This window comes from Piliocolobus tephrosceles, chromosome X (assembly GCF_002776525.5).
Source record: "Piliocolobus tephrosceles isolate RC106 chromosome X, ASM277652v3, whole genome shotgun sequence".
In the NCBI taxonomy this organism is placed as follows: Eukaryota; Metazoa; Chordata; class Mammalia; order Primates; family Cercopithecidae; genus Piliocolobus; species Piliocolobus tephrosceles.
This window is the reverse complement of record NC_045455.1, coordinates 77,520,475-77,542,986: the sequence shown is the minus strand read 5'-3', so window position 1 is coordinate 77,542,986 and position 22,512 is coordinate 77,520,475. Positions and strand designations below refer to the sequence as shown.

At 37.8% G+C, this 22,512-nt stretch overlaps 1 protein-coding gene across 1 annotated transcript in view; it reads left to right on the top strand.

The window, feature by feature from the left end:
* Positions 1-21,807, top strand: part of FREM2 (FRAS1 related extracellular matrix 2) — a 182,835-nt gene extending 161,028 nt beyond the window's left edge. The window contains exons 14-24 of the mRNA XM_023208694.2: positions 178-481; positions 2,313-2,444; positions 5,147-5,478; positions 13,641-13,833; positions 15,372-15,476; positions 16,914-17,041; positions 17,140-17,274; positions 18,002-18,128; positions 19,149-19,336; positions 19,845-19,991; positions 21,304-21,807. Of these exons, the coding sequence (XP_023064462.1) occupies positions 178-481; positions 2,313-2,444; positions 5,147-5,478; positions 13,641-13,833; positions 15,372-15,476; positions 16,914-17,041; positions 17,140-17,274; positions 18,002-18,128; positions 19,149-19,336; positions 19,845-19,991; positions 21,304-21,807 (2,295 nt within the window). The remainder of the gene's footprint in view (positions 1-177; positions 482-2,312; positions 2,445-5,146; positions 5,479-13,640; positions 13,834-15,371; positions 15,477-16,913; positions 17,042-17,139; positions 17,275-18,001; positions 18,129-19,148; positions 19,337-19,844; positions 19,992-21,303) is intronic.
* The last annotated feature ends 705 nt before the right edge of the window (positions 21,808-22,512 follow it).

The window sequence follows — 22,512 nt, the reverse complement described above, 5'->3', positions numbered from 1 at the left end:
TAAACACTATCATGGCTGGGAATCAAAATTCGGAAGTTGTATGAACAGCATGTGGAAATTGGGGAAATCCCAATTTCCCCCATCGAGCAGTGAAAACTCGATGACAGAGAACAGGAGAAGAATGCGTTCCACACTGTTCTACACTCTGTTCCTAACACAGTCATTTGTTTTCCATAGGCTTGCAACCCCAAATATTCAGACTACGATAAAACAGGCTCTATCTGTGCAAGTGAGAACATCAATGACACTTTGACCCGGTACCGGTGGCTGACTAGTGCACCTGCGGGCCCTGATGGTGTGACCAGCCCTATGAGAGAAGTGGACTTCGACACCTTTTTTACATCATCCAAGATGGTCACGTTGGACTCTATATACTTTCAGCCTGGCTCCCGGGTGCAGTGCGCGGCTCGTGCTGTGAACACCAACGGGGATGAAGGCCTGGAGCTCGTGAGCCCTATTGTAACCATCAGCAGAGAAGAAGGTCAGTCATTGCCATTTTCCCCTGAAGATCACTGGAATACTGTGGAATATTACAAATGTCTACTTTCTGGTTATTAAGACTTCCAAATGTCCCACATATTCCATGTATTTTGTAAGTAGTTAAAAATTAAAATCTATTTTTACAAAATTATGTATTAGAAAACAAAATATTCATTCCACCTTTAAGTACCTATTATATGCCAGACACAATGCTTTTTGCTGGCAATAAAATAAAGAATACAGGATCCCCGCTTTTGAGAATTGCTTGGTCCAGTTGAAGATGCCGACACATTTTAGTCTAGACAGGGCACAGGAATGCACAGGTAGAAGTGATTAGTTTTACCCTGAGTGGGTCAGGAAAGGCTCATCAAAGAGGGGAGGCTCAAGCTGAATCTGGAAAGAGTAGAGGAAACCAAGCATGAGCAACAACTCGTAAAAGCAAGAAAGAATGTGAGATATTCTGGGAATGGCAAGCAGAGAAATGGGGAAGCTTCTGAGAGGGAGAGGAGGAAAAACCAGGAAACAAGGCGAAATGGTGTGCAAGGCTCAGATCTGAACAGAGCTCATGCCGTGCCGGGAGCTCAGCTGGTTGTTGGGTGACTAGGATTTTGCTGGGGACGGGAGGGGAAGGGCAATCCGGGTAGAGGGGTATGTGCAAATGAACACCTTGGTATTAAAAGAGACTGTATTTAAGGCTGGAGCAAAGGCACATTGGGGATGGAGAATAGGACGTGGCTGGGGACGACATTGGAAAGACAGGAAATCCACGGTATAAATAAATCCTTCACTGCAGAATAATTTTTTAATGAGATTTTTCTTAAAAACGGTTGCATATATATGATTCTATTTCTAAATCATCCATTTGCATACTGCATTCAAAAGTAAATTTGCTGCATAAAGAGAGGTCATATGTCCCATCTGCGACTATTGTATATTCAGCATCAAATATTTAAATAATGCCTTAAAATGATTCTCTCTTTTCATAAATCAGACGGCCTCTATGCTGGGGCCTGCCTCTGATTTCGTTGCTATTCTAGTAAATATTTGTCTATTTTCTCTGTTTTATACTAATAGATAAGCAATTGTATCTTTCCAAGTTCTCTTCAAATTATAATTCAGCATCTTGGTCCCTTTCATGATGTTCAAATAAAAAACCCACTGTTTTCTTAAAGGAAATACTGGAGAAAGAGTTTCATGTCCAAATTCTTGAAGGTCACTGGGAGATATGAGAGAGAAAGAGAGATGAATATAAAATGGAGTATAATGTATAATACACATACTGCAAAAAAATACATATATAGAGAAAACTCTACTGTACACAGTTTGCTCTCTGATTTTTAAGGAGACTTTAGTTTTTGTTCCTAAAATGAGCAGTTTTAGTTTTGTTCACTTATAAGTAGTATAAACATAACTAATGATAAGTATATTATTCTACAGTAAAAATAAAATTTACTTAGTTTAACTACATTTACTTTTATCCTACTGACTTTCAATCATTTTTACTGTATCTGTTCATACTTTATATTTAAATGGTTTTGTGAATATGACCACGACTTAGAATAACCAGCACACATTAAGTTACATTGAATGGTAACTATTTTTTCTCAAAGTTTGAACAATCCCTAAATTGTCAAGTGGCCACTAAACTGCTGTGATTACTTCTCACCCTGTGGCCTTCTAATTCCTTGTGACATGATATAAACTCTTAGCCATGCCCTACTCCACAGAGAAGTTTAAAGTACATAGAAAAATAATAGCTCCTATTTTTAAAACATTCTTTAGGTATTATTACCTTCTTTTCGCATAAATATGTTTTTTTTTTTTTCTTCAAGGTCTTTGTCAGCCCCGTGTACCTGGGGTAGTTGGGGCAGAGCCATTCTCAGCTAAATTGCGCTACACAGGCCCTGAGGACCCAGACTACACAAACCTTATCAAGCTCACTGTCACAATGCCACACATAGATGGTAGGTGACCTGGGTAAGCAAATCTGTGGAATTGTTTGGGACTCCTCATTACCTGGTGTATTTTCCTTCATCTTCTAAATAACCAAGCTTCAACAAATGTTCAGTTTGCAACTTGAACTTCAAGTCCTTCTGCTTCTTTCAACTTTTTTAGCTTTGTTCTACACAGTTTTTATAACTATGGCAATGTAAGCATTCTTTAAAGTTAGATAGATGTAATACATATCCAGACATGATAAAACAAAACTGGTACATAGTCTAGCTTTTATGAAAGAGTACAAATGCATCTTCAATTGTAAACTTGAAGTTACAGTAAAGTATTTGATATCTTAGTACCTACCTTCAACATGTGTTGCAATTTTATAGCTGGAGTTTTATGTCTCTCTCAATATTTATCATGTAACTAAGACATTTCCTAGATATGTAAATATAATTAAAAAATGAAACAAACAGGTATTATATATTGTGTTTATTTTCTCTGGCTAGGGAGCTGTGACCAGAATGTGTGTGCCAATAACTTTATCGTACTTCATGAATATTTTACCATGTGCAGAAGGCATTTTCACGTTATTTTCCACTCAATTCACTTTACACTTGTAGCACATTGTTCGTATTAATTTTATTACTTGGTATGTTAGTTATATTTTATGTAGCTAAGGGAGAGGAAATATGATTAGGAGCGACAAGGTAGAATCTACTCCCCCAGAACAAGAACATCTGCTGTGTCTGCCCATCAAAACCTGAGATTTTCTGGGGATTGAAAGGGCAGGTGGTCAGGAATCTGCATTCCTTCCTTGATAGCATAATGTTGGTCCCTGAACCACCCAATCTCTAGGTCCATGTGGAGGTGTGACTTGAGCTGCAAAGGGCTGAGTAGGGACCCATCAGGGAAACACAGACCGATAAGAGTTATTTCCTAAAAGAAAGGGTGGTCTCTTCTGCCACTCCTAGGACTTGGCTTTACATTTTCTGAATGCAGTGTTCAATGTTCAGTAGCCACAGTTCTGCCAGAAGTGTCGTTGAGGCTGACCACTTCTTCCGTGGGGCCGGAGTTTTGCTCCGAGTGAATCTGAGAGGAAAAGGTGGGAAAGGGTCAAAGAGAAGAACTGGTTCATAGTCTTTTGCTGTATTGCTCATTCCAGGGCTCAGCACGCTATGGCCTGTGGCCAAATACAGTCTGCTCCCTGTTTTCATATGGTCTGCAAGCTAGGAATGTATTTTATATTTTTAAATGTTTGGGGAAAGAAAGGAAAAACAAGAAGTCTACTTTTGAAACATAAAGATGGTATGAAATTCAAATCCATGGCCTGTAATAAATTTATTGCACACGGTTAGGTTTATTCCTTCACATAGTAGTGGCTTTCACTCTGATGGCAGCACTGAACAGTCAACAGAGACCTCAGGGACCACAATGCTAAAATATTTACTATTTGAACCTTTACAGAACAAATTTTCAGTCTTTAGCCTCTACTTATATAATGGTGGTAGTTTTCAACCTTTTTTTTTTTTTTTTTTTTTGAGACAGAGTCTCACTCTGTTACCCAGGCTAGAGTGCAGTAGTGCGACCTCAGCTCACCGCAGCCTCCACCTCCAGGGTTCAAGCGATTCTCGTGCCTCAGTCTCCTGAGTAGCTGGAATTACAGGTGTGCATCACCATGCCTGGCTAATTTTTGTATTTTGAGTAGAGACGGGGTTTTGCCATGTTGGTCAGGCTGGTCTCGAACTCCTGACCTGAAGTGATCCGCCCGCCTTGGCCTCCCGAAGTGCTTAGTCCCCATGCATGGCCAGTTTTCAACTTTTATGATCCAGGACATCTTAGAAATTATTGAAGATCTCAAAGAGATTTTGTTTGTGTGGGTGACATCTATAAATATTTATTGGATTTTAAATTAAAACCGAGGAATTGTTAAATATTTATTCACTTATTTAAAAATAACAAAAAGAAATACATTACATATTAACATGAAATACATCCTTTAAAAAAACTATGTTATAAAACAAAAAAAAAAATTGAGTGGTACTTTTATATTCTTGAAGGTATCATTAATGTCTGACTTAATAGAAGATAACTGGATTCTCTGCCTCTGCATTCAATCTGGTGCAATTTATCATATCTTGTAGTCTCCAAAAAACCACACTTGTGAGAGAATGTGGGTGGCAAAGTCACATAATAACTTAGTATCATTATGAAAATAGCTTTTAAGTCATGGATCTCTTGAAATTTTCCTGGGGAACCCCAGGATTCTTAGTATACCACTTTTTAATTTTTTTGTTTTTTGTGGGGATTTTTTTGAGATGGAGTTTCACCCTTGTTGTCCAGGCTGGAGTTCAGTGATGCGATCTCAGCTCACTGCAACCTCTGCCTTCCGGGTTCAAGCAATTCTCCTGCCTCGGCCTCCCAAGTAGCTGGGATTACAGGCACCCGCCACCACGCCCAGCCATTGTAATTTTGGTAGAGACAGGGTTTCATCATGTTGGCCAGGCTGGTCTTGAACTCCTGACCTCAGGTGATCCATCTACCTCAACCTCCCAAAGTGCTGGGATTACAGGCATGAGCCGCATCACTGGGCCTGGACACCACTTTGGTCATCACTGCTGGACGGTATTTTATGACAGTTGTTTTCTCAAGAGATAAAGAAGTTTTAAAGTGTTCAAAATTCTTGGCTACTTGAAAGAATGTTAACGGTGATTTTGATTTACCCTAGGCATGCTCCCTGTGATCTCCACTAGAGAGCTTTCCAACTTTGAGCTCACCCTCAGCCCTGACGGCACAAGAGTTGGAAACCACAAGTGCTCCAACCTCCTGGATTATACTGAAGTGAAGACTCATTATGGTTTCTTGACTGATGCTACCAAAAATCCGGAAATAATTGGAGAGACATATCCTTACCAGTACAGCTTGTCTATCAGAGGTTCCAATACCTTACGCTTCTACCGGAACCTGAACCTAGAGGCCTGTTTATGGGAGTTCGTTAGCTACTATGACATGTCAGAACTCCTTGCTGACTGTGGTGGCACCATTGGAACGGATGGACAGGTACAGATTTATAACACCTAAGTTTGGTCACTGTACAAACCAATTGGTTTGTTTTGTCACATTAGATTTGTACTAAGTCCCAACTCCAGTTTTCCATCTTGGTGGTGTAGGTCATTACTGACAACAGGGGACTGCTAACTGACATGGTATTAAAACCCATGTCTATTTCTGAACAATGGACCAGAATATATGTGGTTTTTGACAATGGGTTAGAGATATTATATCTATGTCAAAAGAATGCTGTATAATTATTGCCTTAAGCTCAAATCTACTCTGATATTGTAAAAATCCAAATACTGACTTCTCTTCAAAGTATACACTATCAGTTTTTTGTGTTTATGTATAGATGCCTGTGATGTTGTAGCCACCTAAAATGAGGTTTTACAATCCTGGGAGTCAGTCTAATTTTTCTCCCTCTTTTGTAACTTTCTTCTTCTCTTACTTTTATAAAATTTTCTCTTCTTCTAGCCTCCTTTTTTACTCTCCTTCCTTTTCTTTCTGTTTTTCTCCTCTTTCTTGCTTTTTGATTCATTTATCTATTATTAACATAGTCAAAAGTGTTTTTATTAAAAGCTTATTTTTATTTTCACTCTACAGTTACTGATTCTTCTTCATACTACACAGACATTCACACATAAAATACACATACACACACAATCCTCACCCCTACCCCATCATCAGCAACAAAGTTGTTAACATGGTAAGGAAGCAAGATCTTCTTCAGGGTTACAATAGAGAACCTAAAATATGTAGGGCACGATTTAAAATTGTTATGAGTATTTGAACTAAAATCAATGCTGTAACTTACCTGAACTAAACAAGGAGTTACATAAGTGGGTTGATGCATTGAAGTGTTGAATGGTATACAGACTATATAATGCCCTTCCAGATTGAGCTAAAGTGAGGCTGCATTTTTTGTGCTATATTTATAAGGTGTTGAAATATACAACAACCAGTAGCAAGGAAAAACTAGATAACTAGTATGAGGTAATCCCAGAGTAAAGCTGTGGACTTCGACAAGCTCAGCTGGTGTTGATGTTGAACTGGACTCAGAGGTGGTGAGACATGACCATGGCCAGCTTGTCAAAAAGCAGCAATATTTATTAACTCGCAGAGATTGCTAAAAATGCCAATAGAAATAGCAATAGAGAGGCAGTATAAGATGGTGGAATCTGGATATTAGAATCAAGCAAATGCTGACCAAAATTTGGCTCTGATATTTTCTAGCTATATGTCTTTGAGCAAGTTACTTAAACACTTATAAGTGTTTGTCCTGTAGATTCCTCTTTCCTAACCTGTTTTTGCCACCTGAAAGAAACATGGGAAAATAAAGATTCAATCCCCATAAGAAAAATAAAGGCTCATGTTAACAAATCTACCTTAGCCTTTTTCTTTACAGATCAGGTATCTCTAGTTCCTTCAGGTCTTCTATACAAAGCTGCTTCCAATTTATTTACTAAATTATTATTTCTAAATTATTTCCATTTTACTAAATTATTTCCATTTCCTTTCTGGTTGCTTTTCTCTCAGATTCTTGCTTACATCACAGCATCTATTGGCATAAACAAAATTGGATATAGAAATAGGATTACATCATAGTTCTCATTCCTTTTAAAATCACTTCATACACCAGGCGCGGTGGCTCCCACCTGTAATCACAGCACTTTGGGAGGCTGAGGCTGGCAGATCACCTGAGGTCGAGTGTTCAAGAGCAGGCTGACCAACATGGAGAAACCCCATCTCTACTAAAAAAAAAATACAAAAATTAGCCGGGTGTGGTGGCGGGTGCCTGTAACCCCAGCTACTCAGGAGGCTGAGGCAGGAGAATCACTTGAACACGAGAGGTGGAGGTTGCAGTGAGCCGAGATCGCACCACTGCATTTCAGCTTAGGCGACAGAGCGAGACTCCGTCAACAAAAAAAAAGAAAAAAAAAAAAACATTAGCCAGGCATGGTGACACATGCCTGTAATCCCAGCTACTCAGAAGGCTGAGGAAGGAGAATAGCTTGAACCGGGAGGCAGAGGTTGTGGTAAGCCGAGATCACGCTATTGCACTCCAGCCTGGGCAACAAGTGTGAAACTTCATCTAAAAAAAATTTTAAAAAAATAAAAAAAAAAAATCACTTCATGCTATTGAGCTTCTCTGTGGAGCTCATCTAGTTCATAGTGTTTTTACCTTTAACAATGTTTTCTATCTTCTCCACAAAGTGGCAGCACTTCTCCATCTTTTGTACATGTTACCCAGGTAGCGTTTTCTATCAATAGTAAAAACCCTGCACTTGCATGCCTAAGCTTTATCCTATGATATCTGTCCACATTTTAATGTAGCAAGGCTGTTTTGTTTTGAATGCAAAGCACGCCCTCTACTGTGTTCATTCTTCAAATCAAATCTTACTATAAAATTTAGATTAGCTAAAGTGACTATACTTTGCTAAGTTTTTTAAATTCCAGTTCCTGTATCAAATTATTTGTGTTCAGTATTTTTTTTCTTCCTGTGACTTCTGCCAGCTAGAAAAGTCATTACTCTGCTTCTCTATTGGAGCTGACAACGATTCTACTCCATTAGGTGAAAATCAGCAATTGTAGGTTTTCAGTTAGAAAAGCTTACGTTCCATATTAGGAGAGAGTACAATCTAAGAATTACAACATAATTCAGTTCTTAATATTTTGCGCTACTTTCTTAAGGAAGATGGCTAACTTGTATGAGTTCCTTCTGAAAGACTTCTGCTTTTGCATTGTTAAACATAAATTTAATAGCATAACCATGATGATCAATATCAGAGTGATGACCAGATTCAGAGTAAATCATTGAGATTTTAGGATCTTGTTATAAAATTCTAAAATCCTTATTGTAAATCAAATGGTAATAGAATTTAATAAAACATGTTGCTTACTCTCTTGGAGTGAAGCTTGAGGTATTGTGTTAGTCGGGGTTCTCCCCAGAGACAGAATAGGTAGATGAGAAGGGATTCCTTGTGAGAATTAGCTCTTGAGATCATAAAGACTGAACAGTTCCATGGCAGGCCCACTCCAAGATGCCAAAGGCCTAAGAACCCAGGTAAAGTCCCCAAGTCTAAACACCAGAGAACTTGGAGTTCTGATATCCAAGAGAAGGAAAAGAAGAGTGTTCCAGCTCCAGGAGAGAGAGAGAATTCACAGCAATCCTTTGAGATATAAGTACTGTTTTTGTCCTTTTCTTTTCCTTTTTTTTTTTTCTGTCTAGGCCTCAGCCGATTTGGTGGTGCCCACCCACACTAAGTGAGGATGGGTCTTCCTTACTCAGTCCACAGATTCAAATGCCAATCTTTTCTGGAAACACTCTCATGGAGACACCCAGAAATAATGCTTTACCCACTCTCTGAGTATCCCTTAATCTGGTAAAGCTGAAACCAAAAATTAACCATCACAGATGGCCATCCCATTTTCTTCTACCTTCTTCCTTGAGGTTAAGCTTCTACTTTTCCCCTTGCTGTTGATATTCTCCTACACCCTCACCTCAACATACACACATATATGATTTACACATAGGTGAGGGAGAAGAAAATAAAAATTAAAGTAGAAGAAATTCAACCCTCTGAGATATTGCCCTAATTTTCCTCCATTAGCTTTGGCTTATAATGAAGAGAACAAAATAATAATAGTACTAACAATAACAGCAACAACAATGATAATTGTAATAGCTTACATTTATTTATCGTTTACTACGTGCCTGCCATTCTTCTAAATACTTTGTATATTTCAACTCATTCTAGCCTCAGAACAATCCTTTGAGATAAGTACTATTTTTGCCTTTTTTCTTTGTTTTTTTGTTGTTGTTGTTTGTTGTTTGTTTATAGATTAGGAAGCTGAAGCAAAGAGAATTCAAATAACCAGCCCAGGTTCATGTAGCTTATAAACTTAAGCTGTTAAATACATCATAATGCTTATCTGGGCATTAAATTGAATGTGAGTGAATGTGAGGAATGGATATGGTCACAGATTCAATTGCAAGAAACCCAGATGAACTTTTTCCTTTGTTCTTGGTACAAATATGCTGCCTGACAGCATTCATGAAAATACATGCCAGATTACATCCACACCCTCTGTTTGTAAAACGGTGCAAATCCATGTCCTAACAACAGTGGTCAACAGCTTCATCTGAATACAGGCAGATCAGTGTTGAATGCAAGCATATTTCATGAGATGGCACCTGAAGGAAAGCAAAGTAAATGCCTGGTAAATTCTACTTTACACTCTATTTTAGAATGTCATGAGGGCCTTCCAAACTTTTGCATTTCAGCATTAAGGATGGAAAAATGGAGAAAAATAAAAAGCAAACCATCAGCACAGACTCCCTGTGCTTGTGAGAGGCTTCGTGGTTTTATTGACCACCTCAACAAACAGCCCCTGCAGCAAGCCGGTGCTGACCCACGTCTGTTTGTCCTCAATCCCACAGAGCCCAGGCCAAGCGCCTAGCAGACATTACTTGCCCTCCTCTAGTCCTTCCCAAATTTGGCATCTTAGCTCAAGGTAATCACTGTGCAAACACATTTTATCAACTGGTAATTGCTTTTGCTAGGAACAACATGATAGATAATTGATTTTTTACATGTGTTCTTGTAGCTAAAGCTACTACCGTAAAATATTGTCAAGTTCCTGCATTTTTCTCTGTAAATGAAAATCTAACACACTCTGTAAGGGTTTTCTGCCTTCTCCAACCTCCCAATTCAGATGATTTACCTTATTAGTTAACAGGAGAGTTATCTGTTAACAGCAATGAAGTGTGATTGACTTTTATGCAGCTAGGCTACATCTAGCTTTAGCTGTTATTAAAACTATATATGATTTTGCCATCTCATTTATTTGTATGTTCATTCATTAAAGAAATATTCAGTGAACACCTACTCTGTGCCAGGGAATATACCAAGTGCTCATGAGGACACCAGACAAGAAGCTTACAGAGCAACAAAGTAGTCAGATCATCATTCATAAAAGTGAAGAATTTTACTTGCCAAGAAAAACAAATTTGGAATTTCTCTAATGATATTTGACTCTAAAATGATTTTATTAGTTTCTAAAATATAAACACAGATAAATAGCAAGTAAAGCAAAATAGAGATGAATTAAATGATTCCACTCTACCTTTATGTGTGACACATATTTTGTAAACAAAATTTAAAGTTGTTTGGATACACAATAAAAAACACTTTAGAGGCAAAATGGTTATTAAAGCTAAATAAAGTTCTTAGAACTATCGAATAGTTTGGTAGCTTTTCTCTTGAAACCAATTTTTTAAAATACTTGAAGACTGCAGATCATTTGACCTTTTATTGTCCTGGCTCTCTGGTTTGCAACGTAGAATCTTAACTCTCCCATTTGTAAGGTAAACAGCGACTGATACCATTGTTCAATGTGCATGAATAAGCTACAGAAACGCAACCCCAATCATAGTTTTCACTTAAAACATGAAATTATAATGTACTTATGAGAAGACATAGCATAATTTTGGAAAAGTAAACAAATTTTTTTCTTAGTTGCTTTGAGGAATAATTATGCCTCTATTTACTGTGCATTTGATTTAGGAATATGAAACTTTGAGGCTGGAATATACTTAAGAGGTTATTTTTCCATCCCACTGTTTTATACTTTGTACACTGATTTTCTTTTATATGTAAGCCACTCTAAATTATTTTGCAAGATATATACTTACCCCAGTGTGTAGTAGAATAAATTTGACAGTGTCTTACTTTTTCCGTGGTATTTGCATTTTATACTTTCCTTTTAAATATGGAATTTAAAGTATTGCTTGCCTTTGATGAAGAAACTTCAAACAGCAGTGAGGACATATGAAATCACTCATTGTGTCTCGGTTTCGTTAACATTTGACAGATATTTCTTTCATTATAAACAAATACCTTGAAAAGTCCTGTGAGATAGGCTGAAAGAAAATTAAGTGCTTTTTAAGTTGACATCTAAAAGTTGAATGATTGCATTGCACTCTTCACTTTTGAAGAAGGTAGGTGATCTAGATGGTCAAGGTAGCTTCATTTAGGCTCCAGTTCCTCTAGGTACAGATTCTAAGTAGACAGAAAGAAGACCTAGCCATGGGTATTAAGAAAATGCAATGGAATGCTGATTCTGTGTCCAAAAATGATCAAACTCTAGTTTAGCACAACATCAAATAAAATCAAACAAGAATTAGTCGGGGAGCTGTACTCCAAGTAACTTATTCTTAGGAAGTGAATATTAGTAATTCCCTCCAAAATAGCATACTCAGTAACATTTGATGGATAGAGTATAATATTGGAAAAGAGTATTCTTAGCACCTATAAAGTTCAATTGGGAATCTATGCCTAAAGCCTAATTAGTTTTTAAAATCATGGTTTATTAAAAGTGTAAGGTAAAATATTAATCTTAAGGACTAGTGGCATGTGGATTGACTTAATCACTGTCCATTTCACTGCACTTCAAAATCAATTGCTCAATGAAGTAATAACAGCTGCCCATAGAAACTACTGTCTCAAAGGACTTTTAATGCAAAGTACCTCTCCTGCTGGCCAGGCTAGCAGGTAATAGGGACTGCTAGCTACTATACTATACAGTTAAGAATAAAATCACTTGTTTGGTTGATGGTTCTTTTCTATGTATTTTTATTAGGGATTCAGGTCATCATTTTTGTGACATGAGCAGTTTACTTTTAACTTCATAAGAATGTTCTAATTTATAGTTCTCGTGGTTTAAATTATTTGCTAACTTATGCCTGTGATTCTTGTTGTGAGCTCAGTGTGGAAGAAGAACTAGATCATTATCAGACAGCCTGACTGAAACTTCTATGGAGTGTGATCTGACCTAAGTCCTTTCCTCTTGTGTAGGAGAGGCTGGTTGTATTTGTCCTACTATCGTGCAGAGCTATTTTGAGAATTAAATATGATAACCTTTGTTAGATGACCTTAGGACTGCCTTCATCTTTGTTTGGAATATGATGAAGTATGACAGAATAGGAAAAAACATGGGCCAGAAGCTGAGTTGTGATCTTGTCCGAGCCATTCAGGAGGCTTCGAGAATACTGCGGGACATGTGCCTTTTTCCTTTGAGTCTTAATTTTATCTTCTTTTCTTTCTATCTGTAATCCACTGACTATCCAACTATCCATCCATACATGCAAATATAATTATGGTGGAGACTGAAAATATTAAATAGTGTTTATTGAGAAACTAGTACAGTTTCTGAAATGTGGTAAGTACTCAATAAATAAATATTAGTTTATCCTCCACTATTCCCAACCCATCTACTAAATACCACAAAGAGGAAAACATAAAATTCAAGGCAAGACACTTCATTTCAACTAATTATTCTTGAGATATTATAAATGTTATACATCATTAGTAAATATATTTGCTTCCAGATCTATGTTTCATATTCCTTTAATAAAAAAGTAGCTCATAGCAGCATTTTTTATAATAGCCAAAAACTGGAAACAACCCAAATGGCCGTTAAGTGATAAATAGATAAATGAAATGTAATGCGTGCATGCAATGGGATGCAGTTCAGTAACAGGGGAATGAAGTATTGAAACGTGCTCCAACATGGATGCACCTTGAAAACATTACGCTAAATGAAAGAAATCTATCACAAAAGACCACATTTTGTATGATTCCATTTATATGAAATGTCCAGGATAGACAAATACATAAAGACCTAGTGGTTGCCAGGGACTGGCGTGGAGGAGGGATTAGGGGGTGACTGCTAGTAAGTACAGGCTTCCTTTTGGGGGCGATGAAAATCTTCCAGAATTGATTGTGTTGGTTGCACAACTCCTTGAATATACTAAGAACCATTGAATCGTTTACTTTAAATAGGTGAATTATATGGTATGTAAACTATCTTCATAAAACTGCTCTAAAGTGAAGAGGATTTTGTAAGTATAGTATGCTGAAAATAATGCACTGTCTTAAGGATTTCTGGTACATATCCTTTGTTGCCAATAAAGGTAGTTAGTAACAACTATTTAATCGATCCAAAATTAAGTAAGGGAAAAACTGTGTTATAAAATGCTATGATTTCCTCTTCTCAGTGATTACTCAAAATCTTCAGTTAAGCGAAAGGAGAAAATGGCTTGTACAAAATGAGGCTCATTTAGTTAACACTGAGTCGTGTTGATAGATGTAATTTTATTGTTTTAGGTCCTAAACCTAGTGCAGTCCTATGTGACCCTTCGAGTCCCTCTGTATGTTTCCTACGTGTTCCATTCCCCCGTGGGGGTAGGAGGCTGGCAGCATTTTGACTTGAAGTCAGAGCTTCGTCTAACTTTTGTGTACGACACTGCCATCTTGTGGAATGACGGAATTGGCAGCCCCCCAGAGGCTGAACTTCAAGGTGAGTTCCGAAGACTTGGAACACTCTATAGTTTTGTAACCTATTTAGATTGTTTAAGAGGTTTTTTTTGCCATTGCTAAAAGTAGTACAAGCAACTTTCAGTAGATTTTCTTTTTCTATTCTATAATAAGATAATTTCACCTTTTTCATCAAAAAAACTTTAAATCATATTAGGGCTTTAAATGTGTGTAATATGGGATTATTAAATATAACTATATATTTCATGCATATTTTATCCTTGCAATCTATTTTAGGTGATTAATTATTTACATGTTACATAACACAACATATATATTTTTCTGGATTCTAGAAAATGGATAGAGGAAGTTCCGACGAAAACAAGAAATGACCATGGGAAAAAGTTACACATTTTTATTTCAGAAAAAAAGAGGTGCATTTAAATTAAATACAAATTGTGGCCTGAATTCTAGTCATGACTCTACAACTAACAGGCTGTGAGATCTCAAGCATATTGCTTAATCTTTCTGGGACTTAATTTTTTCTGAATGATAGACAAAACTTCTAATAGTCCTTCTGATTTAAAATTCTGTTACTCTGGGATACTTTAGCTGAATGTCTGCAAACTCTGTGAATGTCACTAGCTCGAGTTCACAAGCATTTGCAAAACTTGGTTTCAATCTCCATGTTAGACTCATAGTTCAAAGTTCACAAGCATCAATCTAATAAATCCATTAGTAGGATGCGTGCTTTTTCTTTTTCAGACATATATTACTGTTCTGATTCCACAAACATCTGCAGTGTCATGCCAGTACTACATTTTATCAGCCAGCAGGAAAACAGAGTTAATTGTACACCTCAAATGTAAATTTACTCTCTTAAGCAGATTAAAACCTATTTATGCTCTGTTCATTTTGTTGTTGTCTTTTTTCTCCATGTTTCATTTTGAATAGTTTCTATTTTAGAGCTATGTGACAGGTAATATGATCACCCTGAGTTATGATTCCTAATTATTTCAAATGTTTTAAGTCCATGTCTTCTTTTAGATGTATATTTAAGTTAATCTTAATGAGGCTTTTTCTGTGGTTCCCAACCTCCACATAGGATCTCTTGTTTGCTTCTGATTTCTGGAGCCAAATTTTATCAAACTGCTAAGTTTCTTGGGAAGGCTTCAGAGCTTTCTTTAAGTCTATAAAATTAGGAATAATTCTAGATAACTCAAACCTATTTGTATTTACATGTCCGAATCTCCATCATTTTGACAATTTTGTAATGCTTTTCAATTTACAGCTTCATTTTTGTAAATTCAGATTAAAAAAAAAACTTGATCTATTTTAATTGATCTGTGTATTTCATAGTGACTTCACTCATGTTACTTAACAATTCATTTTGGCTCCCTTTTCTGCTTAGAAAAGAAAATGAAGATACTTCTGCCTCCATTATTCAGACTTCTTCTGATAATACGCTTTGCCCAGAATGCTTAAAGACAAGTCAAACGTGAATTAATTTTTGGAAGGAATCTGTATATAAGAGGTCTCTGGCTACACATATTGTCATTCTTGATACTCTCTCCATTATAGGCTCTCTCTATCCAACCAGCATGCGCATCGGTGATGAGGGGCGCTTGGCCGTGCACTTCAAGACAGAGGCTCAGTTCCATGGCTTATTTGTGCTGTCACATCCTGGTAAGCCCCATTATCTTTCAACAACCACTCATCACACAAAAATGAGGTAGACTTTCCATCTTCACACATTTCAGCGTGCTTCCCTGTTACCACTGAAGCCCTTAATCCCAAATGAATTATACATGTTCGATTGTCTCCATGAGGGCTTGATAATTGTTCAGCTTCATCTCATAATCCACAAAATTATCATTATGCAGACTCTCAGAGAAAATGCAAAATAATAAGAGTAAAATTAAAAGGAAACCCTATTGAGTTCATTTTAAGTAAAGTTTTCCTTAAAGAGCATACGAATAATGCTTTCTTTCTCTGCTTTGCTTCCATTGTGCAAATTGAATTGCAGATGATTCATTCAGCAGGCAGTTCTCTTTTCACAGCTTTTTCCTAGGTACTGTGAGAAACCCTTTTAATAGGGTCAGAAGAGGTACTTCACTTTCATATTTACGTTTTGGACATGTTAATTATGTTTAATAAGTATTGGCTATGCAATTTTACTAACGGTGATGCACCGTGCTTTGAGTATCAATAAGGCAGATAAGGTAGCAGTCGGTAAAATCCCACGTCTAACTTCATTTGTTTTTTTTTTTTTAATAAGGGACATTTCACTAGAAAGAGCTTATTTTTTATTTGACTCTCCATATTACCAATTTAGTAACATGGAGAGTCAAATAAAAAATAAGCTATTTTTCTGCCAGCTTATGTTAGATTGGGAAAGGGAAAATAGTTCACTCAATATCTTTATATCCTTTCTTTTTCTGGGCTTGACCTCTAACAAAAGAGAATAGGGCTAAATAATTATGAAGAGAAACAGGTTTCATTGTATTTTTATGGAACTGAGCTACAAGAAAGAAATAATCCAAAAAAATCATTTTGCTTTATTGTATTTGACAGTTCTGGAAAATGAGGATTTTCTGGTCTATACAGTTTTCTTCTGCGTGCCTACCTTTCTAATAAACTGAATCTTTGTGTAGCCATGATGGCTGGCAGTCTAAGTAAAATTAGACTCCATTCATAAATTGGGTTTGCCCCGCTGTGTAGATACTAATAGACTATTTTAAGTTCAGCTCATAGCTTTGGTGCACAATAAATGCATTCACATCACCCTTTATTGTGCTGCTCTGACTCCCCAGAAAGTAGCTCTGAACAATCTGAGCGTTTCTGTACAATTATCTTTTGACAGAACTATAGAGCAGAAACAGCACTGAAGTGGGAATCAGAAAGCCCCATCCTAGCTGTGTGATCTTTGGAAAGTCACATAGTCACTCACAGCCCAGTTTCTTCATCTGCCAGAGGAGGATAATTATACCAACCATGACTGCTTTGCAGCCTTCTTATAAAAACGAAGCAAATAATGTATGATAGTGTATTTTGAAAACTAAACTGTTACGCACTCTTAATTGAACCACTATGTCATTATTTTCATTACTGGCACTTTCGTAGCATCCTTTACAAGCTCAGTGATCATGTCAGCTGATCATCCAGGCCTGACATTTTCCCTCCACCTCATAAGGAGTGAACCAACTTATAACCAGCCAGTACAGCAGTGGAGCTTTGTCTCTGACTTTGCCGTAAGTGACTAAGACTCTTCACTGATTTTCTTCTGCTGCTACTGTCTGATTCCACCTCAGATTTTTAAATGTAATATATCAATGTCTTCTCCTCAAAGGTACGTGACTACTCAGGCACCTATACTGTGAAGCTGGTGCCATGCACCGCCCTATCACATCAGGAATACCGCCTGCCAGTCACCTGCAACCCCAGAGAGCCTGTCACCTTTGACCTTGACATCCGATTCCAACAGGTGTGGCTTACAGAATTATCATCTCATGACTTGCAGAATCCCACTTTGTTTTTCATTTAATAGTTTGAAAAAAGAAGTTTCCACACATGAATAACTTTAATTCTTGCATGCTAAAAAGAAATCAGTTAAGGAAGCAAGGGATAAAAGAATGAGGAAAGATTTGCTCTTTATCTGTTAGCACAGGATGTAAAATTCAGAGTTTAAATGTATGCAATGGTTATTTTTTTCTTATCTGATCTTATCTTGTCTCCTCCCGAAGTTTGCTGTCTTGGAGATTTGAGAATTTTCCCCACACTTCTGCATTTCTTGTCTTGTTCTTCTCTAAAGAGAATGAAATCCTGTAGCTCAAACCACCTCAAAGTACCTAATTGCCATTATGTATTATAAGAAATGTGATGGCATCTTCTTTTCAAGAATTTATACTATTGACCTTCTACTGACAATGATATTTACAAGTCCTTTATATACCCAATAAACCAGCAGAAATGAGCTCAAGCAATGCTATTTAGTCCCATTCAAAAAATGACTTGACCCCACCAGTTTCGCCTTCTCAAGGACAAAAGCAATGTTACAGCTCTCTAAGGTGGCTGGGTAGGGTGTGAAAATTGCAGTGCAGTGCTTCGTGTTCTACAGTCAGTGTACAGTGAACGTGTGTCATCTGTGAACAGTATGTTTGCGTACCATCAGAACCACCAATGCATAGAAGGACTTTTGCCTTTGGTTTTAGGTCAGTGATCCAGTGGCTGCTGAGTTTAGCTTGAACACCCAAATGTACCTGCTCTCTAAGAAGAGTCTCTGGTTGTCTGATGGATCCATGGGATTCGGGCAAGAGAGTGATGTTGCTTTTGCAGAAGGTATCACTTTACAAATGAGAGGGATACTCTACTTGTCATGTATATCTTTTGCGCTTTGCTTTTTGGGGATTGTGTTTGAGGGGGGAAATGATAGCTTCTTTAATGGTTTTGAGAATGTAACTGAGTCTTTACTCACGCTGGCTGGTGTGGGAAGTCATTGCAATTGGGTATATGTTACTGGATATCTTTTTATTCTGAGGAAGCTAATCTCTAGCTGTCTTACCTAAGTGACTTTTGGAACAAGTCTAAATGATTTTCTTGAATGTTTTTTCAACCTGCATAAACTTAAATGCTGCAGCTACATGAGATTGTAAATGCCTCTTAAGTGTAGGTCATGCCTGCCTTGCTCAATGGTGTATATTCAACGCCTAGCACACATACATAGCAAAAACACCTGGCACGCCTGGTAGGAGTTCAATAATAGTTATGAAATAAATAATTGAACACCGGGGGGGGGGGTTTCATTAAACCCTCTTTCAGAAACAAAGTTAATTAGACTTTTTATTGATACTTTCTTTCTTAGTGTTATTCCATATTGTATCAGTATATATCTTATCAACTTATTTTTGTAAACTGGACTTGAACCACAATGGGGTATTATTAATGTCAAATTGTAGGCCAGACCTTTGAAATTATTCCCACCTGTGGCTCAGCATCTGAGACTCAATAAATCTTTAGTCACTTGTGGTTAGTCTGCAAAGTGGTCTTACCTGAGGCCTGGGAATGCACCAGATCTTGAAGCTCATATGAACAGGCCTTCAACGTTTGATGGTAGATGAGAGTGGCAAGGAAATAATCTCTGTGTCCTCATTGTCATAATCTGTTCACAGTGTCACATTGATATACCTTATCACATAACAGAAATCACATTTCCACATCTCTAATTCAGGTGATGTAATTTACGGTCGTGTCATGGTGGATCCTGTCCAGAACCGTCCTCATTGTCATAACCTGTTTACAGTGTCACGTTGATATACCTTATCACATAACAGAAATCACATTTCCACATCTCTAATTCAGGTGATATAATTTACGGTCGTGTCATGGTGGATCCTGTCCAGAACCTGGGTGACTCGTTTTACTGCAGCATTGAGAAGGTGTTTCTATGCACTGGAGCTGATGGCTATGTTCCCAAGTATAGTCCAACTAATGCAGAATATGGCTGCTTAGCCGACTCTCCTTCACTCTTATATAGATTTAAAATTGTGGTAAGTGCTTTGACCCAAATAATGAGCTAGACAGATTTTTCAAAGTTCAGCCTCCTTGTCTTATATTTAAAAACCAGGCTGGGCACAGCAGCCATATTACAGTCCCAGCACTTTTGGAGGCCAAGATGGAAGGATCACTTGAAGCCAGGATTTCAAGACCAGCCTGGACAACATAGTGAGACGCCATCTCTACAAAAAATTTTTAAAATTAGCCGGGCATCGTGGCACATGCCTGGAGTCCCAGATACTTGGGAGGCTGAGGTGGGAAACTTGCTTAAGTCAGGAAGTTCAATCTATGATCATGCTACTGCACTCTGGCCTGGGTGACAGAGAAGGTTCCCATCTCTTAAAAAAAAAATAGAAAAACAAACAAAATGATCATTTTTCATAAACCAAATGGTGACATTTTATAGTAATTTGTACTTGCACAAAACAAATAGGGAAACATGCTGTCCTGGCAAAAGCTGGCATTATCTACAGCAATCACCACTTTCCTTACTGCTTAAAGGACAAAGCTCAGCCAGAGACACAAGCGACCAGTTTTGGAAATGTCCTATTTAATGCCAAACTAGCAGTGGATGACCCTGAAGCCATTCTCTTAGTGAATCAACCTGGATCTGATGGATTTAAAGTTGACTCAACACCACTCTTTCAGGTAGGCCAAAAGCAAGCTCATTTGTAATAGCTATGTACCCACATGCAAGTTACGGAACATTTATATGCCTCAGATATCTCATATGTAAATAGCAGTAATAGTAATATTGCATACAGTTAATGGGAACAATGAACAAGATATGGCATAGAAACCACATAGCCCCTTACTGGGCATATGGTGAGTACTCCATAAACCCAGCTTTTATTATTTTTGTTAGCAATATACCTGGCCTTCATAGCTTTTATCACTTTTATTAATGTATTATTTTAAGACTATGTGTAATGAAGAGTCTTATTTAGCCTAGAATGTAAATATGTGTCTGACAGTTGAGTAATCTGCTTTTCTTATTCAAAATGTCCTTCCTGCTGACTTTTCACGAACATCTTAATTAGAGTGATCTTGTGTGAACTGCTGAACTCAGGAAAGCAATTGTGCACAGCTCCACTCTCAAAGATTTCAGAAACCAAGACACAAACTCCTGACTCAGGGATCAAAGGTGGATGGGGACACAGGCAGCCACCACAACACTGAGCAGACAAATGCCACAAATTTCAAGATGTGCTTACACTGTAAATCTCTGTCAGAGCAAGTGCACCCTTTAGGATATTTACTGAAAATTAACCTGACAGGACGGCCTGGAGAAATGTGTTCTTTTCATTCAACCTAAGGAAGGAATCTTACGAAAGCGTGTTTGTTATTCTGAATCTTTTCAAACAAGAAGTTGAAGTATGATATGTTTTATTTTTATTCTTGCCATTAAATCTCAAAGCATCTGACCTCTCTAAATCCTTCATGCTTCAAAGACTCATCAGAATATTCCTCCTTTTCCAAAGCCCCAGAAAAGCTTGAAAATTGATTTTTTTTTTCCTCTATGGTCTTTTATCCAATAAGCAGCAAGACACGGTGAAAGGAGTCCTGAGGTTCAGAAGATTTGAGCTATAGTCCTGCCTCTGCCACTAACTAGTTGAGAAACATTGGGCAACTCAGTTAGCTGCTGTATATTCTTATTTGTTCATTTTCTTAATGAATAAGCTAGACTCTATAACCTATTAATAGGTCTTTAGAACTCTCCCATTCTATGACAAGTACCAAATATTCACTCCCTTAAGAGTTGCATGGAATGTATCATACAGTGCTTTGCACAGAGCCTTGCACCTAGTACTCATTCAAAAATATTAAGTAAGTTAATTCTGCAGACTAAAATAAATCATCATTTATTAATATCTCTGCCATTAATTTCTCTGGCAAAGAATGGTGAATTAGGTTGATATGGTATCTAGTATCTCCTAACAAATAGAGTTGTGCTTTCTAGGTCGCTCTGGGCCGAGAATGGTATATACATACGATCTATACAGTGAGATCAAAAGACAATGCCAATCGAGGCATTGGCAAAAGAAGCGTGGAGTACCATTCTCTGGTGAGTCAAGGAAAGCCCCAAGCCACCACCAACAGCCGGAAGAAGAGAGAGATCAGGAGCACACCCTCGCTGGTGTGGGAGATTGGTGCTGAAAACAATCGGGGAACAAACATCCAGCACATTGCCCTGGACCGCACCAAGAGGCAGATCCCCCAGGGGAGAGTACCTCTGGATGGCATCCTCCCCCAGGAGCTCGACAGCCCCAGCTCTGCAGTCAGCCTGGTCACTGTGGTGGGAGGCACCATGGTAGGGTTACTCACCATCTGCCTCACTGTCACTGCAGTGCTGATGTGCAGGGGCAAGGAAAGTTTCAGGGGGAAGGAGGCCCCGAAGGGCTCCAGCAGCAGCGAGCCCATGGTGCCTCCACAGAGCCATCACAATGACAGCTCAGAAGTTTGATGACCGCAGGTAGAATTCACCTTTTCCTTAAGTGCGTCAGAAAAGATCACAATGGAACCGTAAATACTTCTGGTAAACCATAGAGGATGGAGGATGTCTGTGATGAAGCTGCTCAGAGAATATGACTGTACTAATATACTTTGATTTGAATTCTCCATACTCTTTTATGCATCAAAGGACAAATTAAGACATCTTTCCTTTCGCTACAAAGACAGCAACGATGTACTCACATGTACACAGAGCCATGGATAGATGGTGAGGAATGTACTCCTCATTTTAGACATATTCTCTATGCGGTGGAGATAAATGTATTAAAAGGTGCTAACAGACTCTCTTACAAGTATAAGAGGAGTCTACTGTTGCTATTTCAGTGTGAATGTTGAAGGTGCAATTATCACATTGTTTATTCATTGTATAGCAGATTATTACTAGAAAGGTTTTCCTTGCTAGTCTGGAAAACTGGTGAACACACTGTTTATTATGACAAGTTTTCAAATAGGTGAAGACAGTGTAGCATTGTGACCAGGGGTGGCTCAACCCACAAATCAACTGATCCACTACTTGGGAGACAGTAGAAGGAAAGATGGAGGGAAGGAAGTTCACTCACTTGAATTTGAATTGCTTCTCATTCTCATCAGACTCTCCTTGTTTTGTTTGCGTATTTAATTTTAAATTAAACCAAAGAATATGTTAATTCTGGAAGAG